The sequence below is a fragment of the Primulina eburnea genome, chromosome 4, assembly GCF_022965805.1.
Source record: "Primulina eburnea isolate SZY01 chromosome 4, ASM2296580v1, whole genome shotgun sequence".
NCBI lineage: Eukaryota > Viridiplantae > Streptophyta > Magnoliopsida > Lamiales > Gesneriaceae > Primulina > Primulina eburnea.
Window position 1 is genome coordinate 5530537 of NC_133104.1, and position 16674 is coordinate 5547210.

The window sequence follows — 16674 nt, forward strand, 5'->3', positions numbered from 1 at the left end:
ATCCCTCGTTTGGTACGCGTGATTATTTAACCCACCTTATCCCTCTTATGAATGATTAGGTTATATTAGGTAGGTTAAAATAATACCTCCTCATCCCCTAGGATTATTTATCCTACTCATAATCCATCCTATTTTTCTAATTTTACCCTTCTACTAAATTCAAACTCACCACCACTTCCCGCCTATATTCAAACTCACCACCACTTCCCGCCGCCACCCGCCGCCTCAACGACCGCCGACCGCCGCCCCCCGCCGGCCGCCGACCGCCGCCCCCCGCCGGCCGCCGACCGCCGCCGGCCGAGCACCGGCGCCGACCGCTTCCGGCGCCGGCCGAAATTTCCGGCCGGCCGTTTTCGACGGACCATTTCCAGCCAGCCGCCGGCCGCCGCCGCGAAGGGGAAGGGCAATTTCGTCTTTTCATAAAAAAATTCAAAATTATCCTACAGTTGAAAATCTTACCAAACATAATATTATTTTACCCCATATTAATCCATCCTATCACAATCATTTTTTTTATCATTTACATACTAATCATTAGTTTATCCTATCCTTCCAACCAAACGTAGCCTTGTTGTATTAAAATTCCAATTTTTTGCTGTTTATAATATAAAATAAAATTACAATTTTCTCTTAAGACAAATTTCAAATATGTAAATATAAAGGGGTTAATTTGCGAATATAATAAAATGTTGTCTCTGTATACTATACCTAGCTTTCCCAGAACACATTTTTATATTGCTTGTTTAACTTCTCTTTAAACGCATTTAGAGAACCCTCCGACGGCTGCTGTGAGACAAAGGTCAGCCCTTTTTCTTGTTCTGCTCGCTTATGCACAGTTTCATATTTCTCGCACCGTTTCATTTTTTCTGTTATTATTTTTCTGTTATTCTTTCTGGAATTTTCTTGATGGGCTCCCGTGTGTTGTAATTTGAGAGGCGTCTTTCTTGATTTTAGTGGTGGGTTTTCTCTACTATCTGATTGGATTTTTGGAGATTAGGGTTTTTGGGAAGAGGATTTTCTAATCTTTATGAAGTTGGGATAATGAATTTGAGTGTATTGAATTCGAAGGATTAATGGTTTACAAGCTGATGGAATAGCTTTATCATTGGCTTGATTTTATATTTTCTTGACGTGAATCATACTTTCAAAGCTGCAAACGCGATTTACTGCTTTGTAATTATTATAGCTTTTCTCTGTGTGCATCTAATTTTGTGTGAAATGTGTGTGACCCTAGCACTTGAGCTTGAGCCCAATTATCACATCGGCCCAACTCTCTCCTAGTTATATAAAACGTATATCTTTCATTCCTCTCATTCTGCACTCTACTTTATAATAATTAACCCTCAAAATTCTCTTTCTACACAGAGCTTGAAGTTCCATATGTAGGTATTCAAGTTCTCTTGCAGTCAACTTTGATTTTAACACTAGTAGAAGATCGTAAGTGGAATGTGTATTTTATAAATATGTTAAGTTTAAATATAAGATCTATTGCTTGACGATAGATTTCAACAAATATTTTGGTGTTATCTTAATCTTGTTTGTGGCCTTGTCTAGTAAGTTAAAATTAGACACTTATGATCCAGCCTGGGGAGTTAAGCCAGACATTCATGATCCAATTTGGAGAGTTATGCCAGATACTATGATCCATTCTGGGGAGTTAATCCAGATTCTTTTCGGGAGCTTTATCACATACGAACTTCAAAGTTAAGTGAGTGACCCCCTGGAAGTTTCTTAGGGTGCGTGTGAGTGGGGACATAAGCACGCTGGAAAGACACGTCTTGGTACAGTTGTCGAATATGGGGCGCCGACCTCTCTTAGTACGGTGTGGTTCGTCAGTTGGTTGGCATGTGATGCCCGGGGCTGAAGATGGTGGGGGTGATCGTCGGTGTCATGAGGTTGCATGGACAATAAGCGAATCCTGGCAGGCTTCTAGGCGAATGAAACATGAAAATTAACTGATTTCACACTGGAATGAGAGGGATTCAAGACTGTGCAGTTATGAGACTCTACAGACAACAGTCGAGGAGGGTTTAAAAGAATTTTATAGGTAATACTCATCTCAAGAAGGTGAATATTATTTTCGGAAGCTTATTACATAAGAACTTCGAACTTAAGTGTGTTTGACTTAAAGCAATTTTGAGATGATTAACCTCCTGGGAAGTTTCTTAGGGTATGTGTGAGTGAAGAGCTTCAAGGTTTTATTCCAAAGTTTCGAGTTTTTGAAGCATTAGATGGGTTTCACTCGAATTGGGATTGGATTTTTGAAACGGGGTTTCAGGGAAAGTGATTCTGATCATTTTTCAGGTGAACTAACTGAATATCGATGTAAATCTGGGAGATTGAGGCTTTAGGAATTTTTTGAATGACAAGTTTTACGTTGCATTGATCGTTTATAATTTATTTGCTATGTTTTTGTTTTCAGAATTAGTTGTTAACTTGTCTGTGTTATTTTGGAAATGCACGTTTTTTTTATGATGGTGGGGTATGAATGATTTCTTTTTTCAGTGGTCATTGAATATGTTGCCGATGGCTTCTATCTAAACTAGTACGGTTTCCAAGTTGAATTAGCTATTGAATACATTGTGAGCTTCCATGATATATTGTGAGATAAGAATGGAACTTCAAAATATCTTCAGCGTATACCGCTCTGTATATTCTCAGCCATCGTGTTGTAAAATTTCACCAGATTAAACTTGCAAACTGGTGTTGTATTTAGATCAAATTCTATGCTACCAGATCAGCCTTTTAAGCTAAATCCAATGACTTTTTGTTACAGACTATTCAGGGCTTTCGAAGTGTTATTCCCTCTCTGCACGAAATTGTACATTTCGGTATTTAGTGAATCAAGAGTTGCCAGAATGTCGAAAAAGGGATTGATGGAGCAGGACTTAAGTAAGCTGGATGTGACGAAACTACATCCACTCTCGCCTGAGGTTATATCTCGTCAGGCGACAATAAACATAGGTTAGCTTGTTTTGTTTTGTGAATTGCTTTATGCGTACTATGACTGTTGTTACACTTTCAATTAGTCTCTTTACTGATCCCGTTAACTTACTCCTCCAGGGACAATTGGTCATGTGGCTCATGGGAAGTCAACAGTTGTAAAAGCCATATCTGGTGTTCAGGTATATCAATCATTTTCTTGAACTTGTGAGTTTAGAAATTCATGCTTGTTGTGGCATTTAAAGTACTGTGAGGATCCGAGTGATTCATTATTTAATTTCTAAATTATCAGTTGGATAGATAGGAATTGGGCCATATATTGACTAGTTTAATTATCTTGGAACATGGCCAGTTTAAGTATTTTTATATTTTGATGGTTGCACTTGTTAGAGGACATAACCGTCTACTATAGTTTATGGTAGTATAACTTTTAATGATTTGCGACTGTATGAACCTAAATTCCTACTTCCTACCTTTTTCCAGTGTTCTCAGAAAGCATGTGTTCATATTCATACATCTTGGGTACTAAATGCTAAAAAATATCGTGTATGAATCGAAGTTCTTTCAATTTGGAATGCCTTTCACCTGCAGACTGTTCGTTTTAAAAATGAATTGGAACGTAATATTACAATCAAACTTGGATATGCCAATGCAAAAATATACAAGTGTGAAGATGATCGTTGCTCTCGGCCTATGTGCTACAAGTAAGTCCGGCAATGCAAATTCAGTTTATTGATGTGGATTTATTTCCTGGTTCATTTACTTGATGATTTGTCTTTCTTTTCAGGGCATACGGAAGTGGAAAGGAAGACAGGCCAATCTGCGATGTGCCTGGCTTTGAAAACAGCAAGATGAAATTGCTTAGGCATGTCTCTTTTGTTGATTGCCCGGTAATGGTTTCTATGGCTATTTATTTACACATGTGATGATATTTTGTTGTGGATAACTTTAGATAAAGTCTGAGTTGTCAGTGAAGTTTTATTGTGATATGTATTTATGAACCAAATATTTCAACTGGGATTCAAGCATATTATATTCATGGAAAAATGTTTTGATGCCACAGGGTCATGATATTCTCATGGCTACAATGCTTAATGGGGCAGCAATTATGGATGGAGCTTTACTTCTCATAGCTGCCAATGAGAGTTGTCCTCAACCTCAGACGTCAGAACATTTAGCTGCTGTTGAAATTATGCGTCTTCAGCACATTATAATACTCCAAAATAAAGTTGATCTAGTTCAGGAAAATGTTGCCATCAACCAGCATGATGCAATTCAGAAATTCATTCAGGTTGATTGATGTGTGATACGATTCAAATTTCATTGGTGCATACATTTAACATTGTTTTCCATATTTCTCTACAGGGAACTGTTGCAGATGGTGCACCAGTGGTACCAATTTCTGCACAACTGAAGTATAATATTGATGTTGTATCTGAATACATTGTGAAGAAAATCCCAATTCCAGAGAGGAACTTCATTTCACCACCAAATATGATTGTAATCCGGTCCTTCGACGTCAATAAGCCTGGTTTTGAAGTTGATGAAATCCGGGGTGGTGTTGCTGGTGGAAGTATTCTGAAGGTAGATTTTCTTTTGTTACTCATAACTTCAAAGAACGAAAATTTGATTGCAGTCCACATACTTTTATCCTTTATCCTTTATAGGACTTGGTTATTCAGTTTTCTCTTTGTGAGTGCTAAGTTTTCTGTTAGTGACTATTGTTTATATGAAGCTGAAATGCCACAAAAGTGGTTTTTCAATAGGTAGATATCATATTCAATTTTCATCATTTTAGGTGCTCCCGAAAGCTTAAGTCAGTGGAAGGTGGTCCACCGATATTATTTATATTTAACACTTCTCTTAAGCTAGAAAACGAGTAGATGTGCGGAATTAATATCCAAGATGCACGAGGTCAAATGGAAAGAAAGGTCCAGAAATTACCATAACTTAAGGCAATCTTAATGAAATATGATTGGAATTGTGTACGCATGATTCAAACTCCTGAATTGATAAAACACAACCATTTTTGCCAAACATTGAAATTCATGGCTAATATTTGACTTCAAAAAAATAATCACTCCTGTCTTGTAGATATCCGAAAATTGACTCACGCAACTTAATTGGCCAACTGACCCAATATGATAAAACTGTCAGATTACTATTGCAGGGCGTTTTGAAGGTAAATCAATTTATAGAGGTCCGTCCAGGTATTGTAGTCAAGGACGAAAATGGAAACATAAAGTGCACCCCTATATACTCCAGAATAGTCTCCTTATATGCTGAGCAAAACGAGTTACAATTTGCCGTTCCTGGAGGCCTTATCGGAGTTGGAACGACCATGGACCCTACACTTACTCGTGCAGATAGGTTGGTCGGCCAGGTTCTTGGAGAGGTCGGATCACTACCTGAAGTGTACGTTGAACTAGAGGTAAGTGTCACTACTTCAACAAACTCCAACTTGGCAAATTATGTTTAAGCTGTATTTTCCTGATTGAAAATAGCCTTTTGCATGTAAACGTGGCATGTGAAATCCATTTGAATAGGAGTGTTTTTTTGAAGAACATTCAAGTGCTTTTGCTGAACAATTTGCTTTACTACAGGTTAATTTCTTTTTGCTGCGTCGTCTACTGGGTGTTAGGACAAAGGATACAGAGAGGCAGGGTAAAGTCTCGAAACTGGCCAAGGGAGAGATCCTTATGTTAAACATAGGGTCTATGTCAACAGGGGCGCGTGTTGTTGCTGTCAAGAACGTTTTCGCAAAACTACAACTCACTTCCCCTGTGTGCACCAGCAAAGGAGAGAAAATTGCCTTAAGTCGTAGAATTGAGAAGCACTGGCGTCTTATTGGCTGGGGTCAGATTCAAGCTGGTATTACTCTTGACGTCCCACCCTGCCCCCTTTAAAGAGAACCACCTGGTTTACACAAGAACCCGAAAGAAGCGGACATAGGCGAGAAAATTCGCGGAAGAGATGTGGGAAGGCAGAAAATTGCGGGGAACATTTTTTGTTCGATGGAAGTTGATATATTGTATGGATATTCGGATACTCTTTTACTTTTTTTTTTCTTTCCTGATGATTTTTCGCTTTTGTTTCAGTTTTGGAGTCGGTATTGAATTATATTTATACGTTTTGGATGTTTGAGTACTTTCTTTGGGCATAAAATTCTCAACCCCCATTGATTTTTACACAACAATTATTCATTTTCCCTGGTAATTTGATAACTTAACCAGGGAATAATCTTGAACAAATTAAACAGTACCAAACTTTGCTGGCATATTAATGCTACCAGATGGATGGTACTATTCTACGAGCGTCAGCGACTCAGTTTCGCACATACTATTCAAATCTGGTTTTCGTAATATAATCAATAAAAAATGATATTTTTGAAGTGAAAATTAATATTTTAAACATAAAAAATTATATTTTTCTTTCGGGACAGACCCAAGATTTCGGGTTAGAGAGCTGATTAAACAAATTGTGAATTTTTATGTATCAAATAATCAATAAAAAAATGTTACGTCAAGAGGTACAACAAATTTAGCAAATCATAATTAGAGGTGAGCATTCGGTCGGTTCGGTTACCGACCGAACCGAAATATTTTTTATAACCGAACCGATCGAATTACTTTTCATAACCGATGAAAACCGAACCGAATTAAAATCGTGTTACCGAATTAACCGATTAGTTTTTTTTAAAAAAATTGTGATTTAACTTTAATTATATATGTAATTTCTCTTGAATACTACAATCTACATAAATGTATAAAAACATAAAATCACACAAATCACGAATGTATAAGTTTTGTTTGAACACAATTAATCCATGTTATATCGATTTTAAAATTAAAAATTAAAATATATATAAAAATTGATTATAATAAAAATTTATTAAATAATAATATTTATTATATCGGTTAATTCGGTTAATCGATTTCAAAATTTTGAAACCCGTAACCGAACCGAATTAACGGAATTTTTTAATTTGAAAATTGAATTTTCGAAATAACCGAATTTTCGAATTGGCTCGGTTCAATCGGTTAATTCGATTTAACCGAAATCTTGCTCACTGGTAATCATAATAGATAAATGAGTGAGTCTCATGTGAGACCGTCTCACGGATCTTAATCTGTGAAACGGGTCAACCCTACCCATATTCACAATAAAAAGTTATACTCTTAGCATAAAAAGTAATATATTTTCATGGATGACCCAAATAAATATCCGTATCACAAAATACGACCCGTGAGACCGTCTTACATAAGTTTTTGCCTAGATAAATCTGGACCAAATATTTAACATATCATATCATGCCCTATTGGTTGGTTAGAAAATAAAATATATATATATATATATATATATATATATATATATATATATATATATATAATCGTGAACTCCTAATTCTGGTTATAGTTTATTTTAGGAAAAATACAAGTACAATCAAGAATCCCAAAAAATATCTAGTTTTCCCAAAAATTTTGGGACAGGATTCACTCGCTTTTTATTTTTATTTTGTTGAGATTAGAATTTGAAGATTCAAGTTGGGAAGTAAGTACTGCCAGTAAAACTAAAAAGTAAAAACCAAGAGTCAGTAAGATATGAAAATAAAATCCAAAGTTAGCGGTTGTTTAGTTTTGTTTTATATTCTTTTATGAGTAGGTTTCTTGTGAGACGGTCTTACGAATCTTTATATGTGAAACGGATTAACCCTACCAATATTCACAATAAAAAGTAGTACTCTTAGCATAAAAAATAATACTTTTTTATGGATGACCCAAATAAGATATTTGTTTCATAAAATACGACTCGTTAGACCGTCTCACACAAGTTTTTGCCTTCTTCTATTTATTTATTTCATCCATAGTGGATAGGCAAAAACTTGTGTGAGACGGCTTCACGGGTCGTATTTGTGAGACAGATCTCTTATTTGGATCATCCATGAAAAAGTATTACTTTTTATGCTAAGAGTATTACTTTTTATTGTGAATATCCGTAGGGTTGACCCGTATCACAGATTAAGATCCGTGAGACAGTCTCACATAAGACCCACTCTAGTGGATATACCTTAATTCACTTAATAAACAATATTTTTAAAGAGAAAAATAATAATTTGTATATGTAATGTTATTTTTATTGATAGAAAATTTGTCACAAAATTTATTGAAACGATCTTACATAAAAAAAAATTCTTTTTTTTTTACGGTAAACTTGCAATTTATTGAGTAAAATCGTTCTTTACAAGTTCAACCAACCAAGAAGGAAACTTACCGTTCATCCAAACAAACGATGACGGGAGTGAAGAAGCTAAACGTGCAATATTGAGGGCTAAATTATTAGCCGATCTAGATTCATGGACAATCTCTTAAACCACCGATGTCTTCAAGTCATTAAAGATTTCTAGAGCGCATTTCCCAACGTATCCCAAGTCATCCTCCATGGCCGTGACTGCACGCACTTCCAATATCTGATGCTACTTGAACATCCTCAAAATTCTTCTCATATAGTAGATTAATCCCATCCCTGATGGCAAGTAATTCTCCATGGATCATCGAGATGGGTTAGTTTATTTGCTTCCCAAAAGCCAAAAGAAGCCTGCCTTGTTTGTCCCTCACTACCCCACCTACACTGTATCGACTTAATTTCTCATTGACACAGGCGTCAACATTCATCTTGAACGAATTTCTGTCTTTTAGACGTTCCCTTAACATGATTTTCCATTGTTCTTGCGGCATTAAAGTTCGAGAGTAAAGCAGAGCTCCAAGCTACAGACTGTGCCAGCGCACCATCGCCTTCATTATGTAAAAATTTCTGCTTTTCTTTCCATATAGCCCAAGCAAAAACTGCAAATTGCTCAAATTCTTCCTTTGACAGTTGTGCTCGCATCCATTCACAGAAATCCAGTGTAGCTGTAATCGATGTTGCCTTGAAAAAATGATAGTAACCTGCTTCCTTCCACAGATGTTTGATGGCTTTACAATAGAATAGAGCGTGACATGTAGAATCATAAGCAAATTTCCATAATGAGCAGCCCGTGTCAATCGGAACATGGTGGCGCTGCAGGTTTTGGCTAGTGGTGATGATATCTTGAGACACATTCCACCAAAATATGCGGACCTTAGGTGGCAGAGAAAGGCTCCACAGAAAGGACCACCAACACTGAAGTGTATGTTCAGATTGATTTTCAGGCGGAGAGAAAAGTCCCATTTGAAGTCGGTATCCATCTCGTACAGAGTATTTCCCTTTCCTGTAAAATCGCCAGAACTGAGTGTCATGGGCCGGTTGGGCAGTTAGAGGGATCTTGAGAATTTCTTTGGCCACATAAGGATTGAAGGTGCTCAGAATAAGCTCACGGTTCCAACTCCCCTCCCGGATTAGTGAGCTCAATTTATCATTAATCTGCCAATTCCCGAGGGGCTTTCCAATGCTTGATATCAGTCCAGGTACCCATTTATCCTCAAAAATATGTATAGATTTGCCATCACCCACACGCCAGAACAAGCCTTTTTCAAGTATATTCCTGCTCCAAAGAAGTGATCTCCAAATGAATGAAGGATTGCTACTCAGCCTAGCATTCAAGACATTCCCAAATTTAAAGTAACGACCCTTAAGGACCCAAGCTATTAGAGAATCTGGGTATTGAATGATACGCCACAGCTGTTTAGCTAGAAGCGCTTTATTGAACTCGATCATTTTCCGGAAGCCCAGCCCTCCTCTCAGTTTCGGCTTACAAAGATAATCCCAAGGTCTCCAGTGCATTTTTCGCTTTCCATTCGATGTACCCCACCAAAAATTGGCACAAGCCATTTCAATCTCCTTACAGACAGATGCAGGTATTCTGAAACAACCCATCGCATACGATGGAATAGATTGAAGGACAGACTTGATCAAGACTTCCTTTCCCCAAGCAGAGAAGACTCTATGTCCCCACCCTTGAATCCGTTTGACCACGCTTTCCATCAAGTAATTAAATTGAAGTCTTTTTCTTTTTAATGAGACTGTCGGCAGCCCTCGGTAGATTTCGTGACCTTGGACCACTGGAATTGTCAATATTGTCTTGATTGTATCAATCAGCGAAGGGTGAGTATTTGGGCTAAAGGATAAGGCTGACTTCTCATAATTAATCTGTTGGCCAGAAGCACGCTCATAGAGAAATAAGCATTCCTTGATTCTCGCCCCCTCCTCCATTGTCGCCCTTAAAAATACCAAGCTATCATCGGCAAAGAAAAGGTGGGATATTGATGGGCATGAAGAAGCAATTCTCACCCCTCGGATCAGCCCCCTTATTTCATACAAATTTATCAGAGCAGATAATCTGTGAGTACAAAGAACAAATAGATAGGGTGACAACGGGTCGCCTTGGTGAAGTCCTCTTCCTGGGGAAATCGGGCCCACCACATTCTCATTGACTCTGAAATAGTAGCTCACTGATTTAAGGCAATTCATGATTTTTTCAACCCACTCTATTGCAAATCCCAATTTAATCATCAATGCTTGTAGGAAGTTCCATTCCACTCGGTCATAGGCTTTACTCATATCTAGCTTAAGTGCCGCATACCCACTTCTTCCAGATCTCCTATTCCTCATCCAGTGTATTCTTTCAAATCCCACAATGATATTGTCTGTTATCACTCGGCCTGGAATGAAAGCACTCTGAAACTCAACAGTCAATCTTGAGACGATAGGTCGTAACCGGTTGGTAAGTGCTCGGGAAACAATCTTGTAGCTTACGTTGCAGAGACTGATTGGTCTAAAATCCTTCATGGTCATTGGATTATTCATCTTGGGAATCAAGGTTACAAGAGTGTCATTCCACGAAGCCAGAGAAGTCGATCCATTAAGAATCTGGAGAGCGGCATCAGTAATATCCTCTCCAACCACATGCCAAAATTTTTTATAGAAGAGAGGGGGCATACCATCAGGGCCGGGTGCTTTATCCGGATTCATATCGAATAGTGCACGACGGATTTCCAGTGCTGTAAACGGGGCACAAAGTACTGAGTTCATATGATGGTCCACTACTGGAGTCAGAGCATTTAGAATAGGGCACATGTCTTCCTCTGTAGGGGCTCCCGAGTTAAATAAAGATCCAAAGTAGTCCAAAACTATGTCACCCATACCTCTACTATCTGAGCACCAGTCACCGTGGGAGGAGACCAAGCCGGTGATCAAATTCTGTGCTCTCCGTTTGGATGCTATGGCATGGAAATAGTGGGAATTATGATCACATTCTTTCAGCCAAGAAATCCTGCTCCGCTGTCTCCAATACATATCCTATTTTGTTGCAATTTTATCTCTCTCTTTTTCTAGTTCCTGAATCTGAATGGAAGAATTCCACATTCCACTCGTTCGGAGCATATTTAGCTTCGCTCTCTTTTCTTTAAGCAATCTGGGGATGCTAGGAAATCTGGTATTGTCCCAATCTTGGAGTGCGTTTTTGCAATATGCTATGCGGTCTGTGATGGGCCTCGTTACCCCCTGTCACCCCAAGCCATTTTTACTATCTCCTCGCAATCTTATTCCAGTAGCCAATGTTTTTCACATCGAAAAATATTTTTTGTCCTCCTTCCATGAATTGAGTCCTGTGCGCGAAAACCTCTCAATTCAAGGCAAATAGGTCGGTGGTCCGAGTGATAGAACTCAAGTGAGACTGATCTGGCAGCCGGGTAAAGCAGTCTCCATTCCAAGTTACCAACAAATTTGTCGAGTCTTTCAAAAATAACACTATCTGAACTTCGCCTATTCACCCAAGTAAAAACTCTCCTTGACAATTAATATCTTGGAGTTCACAAACCTCCAAAGCATCCCTAAATAATTGCATGTGTGAGTGTCTGCGTCTCCCACCTCCCAGTTTTTCAGTCTCAAAACATATTTCATTGAATTCACCTCCTACAAACCAAGGTAAGTTTGTGAGATCAGTCATACCATGAAGCTTCCGAAGTAGTTCCCATGAATGATGACGAAGGGATTTTTTCGCTCAATCATTTTCTTTGATTTGTGCACTGGTTGGCTCTGTTGGAATGGATCCGGACGAGATTACTCGTTTAGTTGAGGAGATGAAGTTATCCACGTCAAACTTAAATGACACCATCTGCTTGGATGAGGCAGAAAAACGAATGGGAGTGGATCGGCTGGCTAACTGTTTAGTGGCCAAGATTCTTTCACCTAAGGCCCTCAATTGAGAAGCATTTAGACAACACATGCCTCATATTATGCAGGCCACAAGGAAGATCAACATCGAAGCCATGGGCGACAATTTATTTGTGTGTGAATTCACCTCACCGAGGGACCGCAATAGGGAGCTTACGGACGGGCCCTGGAATTTCTTCAGACATCTGGTGATCTTCAAGGAACCAAAGGGATGGCAGAATCCTAGTTCTATGTGTTTCGATGCAATATCGTTATGGGTTCAGTGCCATAATTTACCTTTGGCGTACATGCAAGAAGATTTGTTATCAAAAATTGGGAGACTAATAGGACATGTGGAGGCTTTAGACCCAGGTGATAATGGTGTATTCCTGGGCAGATTTGCTAGAATTCGGGTACGTATTGATATCAACCAACCTCTGAAGAAATGTGTCCGTATAAATACTATGAAAAATATGTATGATATTATAGTGCTACTTGTCTATGAAAGATTGCCGGATTTTTGTTATGCCTGCGGAAGAGTTGGACACACTATACGTGACTTTGATGATGGAACAGTAGATAAGACTGCTCCTAGCTTTGGCAGCTGGCTACGAGCTTCGACACATATTGGTACCAGGAGGAAAAAAAATGGGCCATGCACAGGGACACTGTGGGGACCCGGACGCTAATCATCTTCTTAATCGTCGTTGGGATTTAATTATCAGTTCTGATAAACAGGGTCTAAAAATTTTTCTTTTTAAAATGTAAATGCGGAAGGTAATGGAATCTAAATAATATACATCTCAGTATAAAATACATTTCAGTATAAAAGTACAATACTGTAAAATCTAAGTCTAAGGTTCAGTTACTAAGTTCAAGTAATAAACCAAATCTACAGTAAGTCCGGAATCACCACGCTAACTCTTCTTCTCTCCTCATCCTCTTGACCCCGATCAAGTCCCACCTGTTGTCATGCACACATACAAAACAAGACAACAGCCGGGTAACTCCGGTGAGAATAAATCCCAGTATAAAACATGGTAAGCATGTATATAAACAATCTAAATCATAAAACATGCTATCATGAACATATTTAAAGTAATAGATTTCATAATCTATGAAATCAAATCACAATAAGCATGCAACTCCTTTCAGATAGACATGCAATGTAAATCAAATCATATAAACATGCTATCATACTGAAAGAAATAAACATGGGTTTCTATTCTATGAAACCACATCTCTAAACACATGCAGTTCTAGTCAAATCATGTCTAGACTTGACTCAACTATAACTCTAGGGATCCCGGTGTGAATAAAACGTCAATGGCTGTCACCTACCCTCTCACTCGGGGTGACTGTACGTCTTATTCCTAGACTTCGGTCAGAGCTGTATCAACGACTACAATAGCAGTTAGGGCTGCTCCTAAGCTGAGATACACCGAACATCTAGATATGTGACAATGGCTGTCAACGACTCTCCTATCTCAAATGCAATGTATAACAATCTGTAAACAAAGCATGCTCATTTCCAAAAGATTTGAATATAAAGTCTATAAACAAATCATAATCATATCAGAAGACAAACAATAATCTAGTATGTGATTTTATTGGGAAACTCAAATAGGATCTTATTTGAGTTGTATCTTCCCAGATATCACATGAATTATACCTTTGTCGTCCCTATCTGACGAAGACGATGATCTGTATTCAACTCTGTCCATATCAATCTGAAATGACAATATTGAATACGCTGTATCAGTAAATAACTCAATACACAATCTGTTCTGATCAATACTCAAATCAGTATACAATCTGATCAATATCTGAACAAGATACAATCTAATTCATGTCTTCGACATTACAATACAATCTGAGTAATTACTGAGTCTGATCAATCTCAATCAATACTGAATCTGATCAATATAACTCAACTGATGTTTCGACGACATAACAATACAATCTGAATAACCCCGTCAAACTAAACATCACAAATATAATACTGGAACTCATAATCTGTATCCATACAATTCATAATCTGAATACTAACACAATTCTGATATAGAATCTCAGTCAATATCTTTCACAAATCATAACAATTACGTAACCAGTCTGTTCTTTAATCTGAATTCAATTCTACAATTTCTACGATAGTAGAAACGCCATATCTGATTCATATTCAGTTCTGACAATATCTCAAATTCAAAACATGTCTAAACGTAACAAAACTTACGTCCTTGTGTAGCTCGTAGCTAGAGGAACTCAGAACTGAAGTCGGATTTGAATTCTGATAGACGGATCTTTCACAATCGCAAATCTAAAAGGCGTAAAGATTTTTCTCTCAACAGCTCGGCCCTTTTTCTGAAATTCTGAGGAATTATACGTGTAATTCAGCTATATATATAATGCATGCAAATCTGGAAACGTGTCTTATTTTTTAAGCAACACGCATGACCGCGGGTGCGGTCTGTGCAGCAGCGCGAGTGCGCTCATGCTTCGGCATGCTTATCATTTTCCTAAAATCTTCGACCGCGGGTGCGGTCTTGGTTGCACCGCGGGTGCGGTGTGGCTTCGGCCTCACTTTCAAAATTTCATAATTGCATGACCGCGGGTGCACTCCTGTTCTGGGCGCGGGTGCGGTCTTGCAAACCCTATTTTCTCATGTCTTTTCTTCCCTCATTGCATGTCATGCATTCTCATATCTTCCGAGTCTCACGTTAATGAAGACTAATAATCTTGGTTTATCAATTCTATACTTCTTGGGCGTTACATTTCTCCCCCTCTTAGATCTGAGTTCGTCCTCGAACTCACAACAATCAATTCAAAGATATCAGAAGAAATGTATCACAGAGTTTAAACTAAACTCCCATATATAATTCCAGTCTTGAATAAGAATTCGTTAAGTGTCATGTCATAACACTTCTTCAATTCTTCTGACAGAATCAGTCTCGCATTACTGGCTATACACGTCCGTATAAACCAATCTACAGCTCATCACCTATCAGTACCATCTGCTGTTATCAAATCTGTTTCTTCCCAAACAAAGGCATCTACCATCTTTAGCTTCAAATACCAATCGTCATCATCCGACATTGGGTTCTTAAATCTGTCCATTCTGAACTATCTTCATCTTCCTTTGAATTTTCTTCAAAAGAAATCCGTAGTACTCATCGTATACTGTCTTGTCTATAACTATCTCCTTACCTATCTGATAAGCTCATAGCTATTGTCACACAATGATAATAAATCATATTAATCAGTGCTAACATCCAGCACCAAAGCTGTATCCAAGTCTTCCAATATCTGGATAACATATTCTAAATGCCTGTCAATCTGTGAAACGATCTAAGAAAGAGTTCATGATATATTCTGTCACGAATACAAACTCAAGCAAAATCACAATCTGACATAATCTATTATGACATTACGATCTTTCTGACCACTTTTCTGACACCGATCTGTGTCATTTGTCATGTTTGTACATTATCTGGTACAAACTGATAGATATAGATTGAACAATCTGTCAATCTTAATCATATCATATTTCACAATCTGTAGAAAATGGCAGTAATTTCATTACGGATGCTATAGAAATGTACTCCCATTTCTATTTAAAACTATACAATTCTGTAATAAATCTTCTAATTTCTATTTTTCTGTCTTTTCTGTTAGCAATTCAGACGTATCAGTACAATTTCTGCCAACATTTCAATACAATTCTGTTATAACTGATCTCATCTGTCTATATCACAACTATCTGTTCGAATACAATACATTCTCAATCATCAGACTGAACACTGAATCCATGACTGTAAGCTTCTGACAATATCTGTTCTTTCTGGTTCGAACTATTTGATATACACAAATCAGTCAATAATATAAATTAAAGAGGAAATACTTACCTGATATTCGTCTCTGACTATCGATATCAAGTTCTCCTGTACAATTCTGACACATTCTGAGATCACAAGATAAGCAATCTCATACAAAACACAGAATCACATATCTGTTACTCTGTTCTGATTATTACAATCAAGTTCTGAACATTCTGATCATATTCTGAACTGTTGTAACTCTCGAAATCAACTTTGATTCGGTTGAAACTGTATATACTCCCTCTAGTTCACCCTAATCTGTAGCATATACGGATTCAAACACAGTAATATCAGATTAGAAACGAAATATCAATATCCTATACAGATCTAGTGAGTTCAATGAACTCATAAAACATGGATTTCTGATAAATATCTTCATGTCATTCTGATCAACTGGTATATCTCATCTGCAAATAAAATATGCTCCCAAAACAATATAAGATGTCTCAAATACTGATTTAGAGCAATATCAATACTCAAGCAGATATAAAACAATAGTTGAACAAAATAATTTGTCAAATCAGACAAAATATATCTCTGACAATTCTGACATTTCTGAACTTTCTGGTCTTTCTGATATCGGTATTTTATCAGTCACTGATCGAAATCTCAACGGTATCGAAATCAATCTGTATACTAACTTCAGATAACGCATACTCTGAATACAATCTGTTTCAAGCAGGATTCTTATCTGAACAATTTCTGTATACAATCATTACAGTTCTCA

The 16674-nt window shown here is 37.6% G+C and overlaps 1 protein-coding gene across 1 annotated transcript; it reads left to right on the forward strand.

Moving 5' to 3' along the window:
- Positions 1–696: 696 nt before the first annotated feature.
- LOC140830766 (eukaryotic translation initiation factor 2 subunit gamma-like) lies at positions 697–6115 on the forward strand. The gene is made up of 9 exons (XM_073194241.1): positions 697–799; positions 2777–2964; positions 3064–3125; positions 3535–3647; positions 3731–3833; positions 4007–4234; positions 4309–4527; positions 5114–5374; positions 5547–6115. Exons 2-9 carry the CDS (start codon positions 2859–2861, stop codon positions 5847–5849), a joined length of 1395 nt encoding a protein of 464 aa, XP_073050342.1. The 5' UTR covers positions 697–799; positions 2777–2858; the 3' UTR covers positions 5850–6115.
- The last annotated feature ends 10559 nt before the right edge of the window (positions 6116–16674 follow it).

What these genes read in the sequence shown, in the direction of transcription:
- LOC140830766 (XM_073194241.1), top strand. Translation starts at nt 2,859, where the DNA reads ATGTCGAAAAAGGGATTGATGGAGCAGGACTTAAGTAAGCTGGATGTG. An exon ending in AAGCCATATCTGGTGTTCAG is followed by an intron (nt 3,126 to 3,534) that starts GTATATCAATCA and finishes TTTCACCTGCAG; the next exon opens with ACTGTTCGTTTTAAAAATGA. An exon ending in AAGTGTACGTTGAACTAGAG is followed by an intron (nt 5,375 to 5,546) that starts GTAAGTGTCACT and finishes GCTTTACTACAG; the next exon opens with GTTAATTTCTTTTTGCTGCG.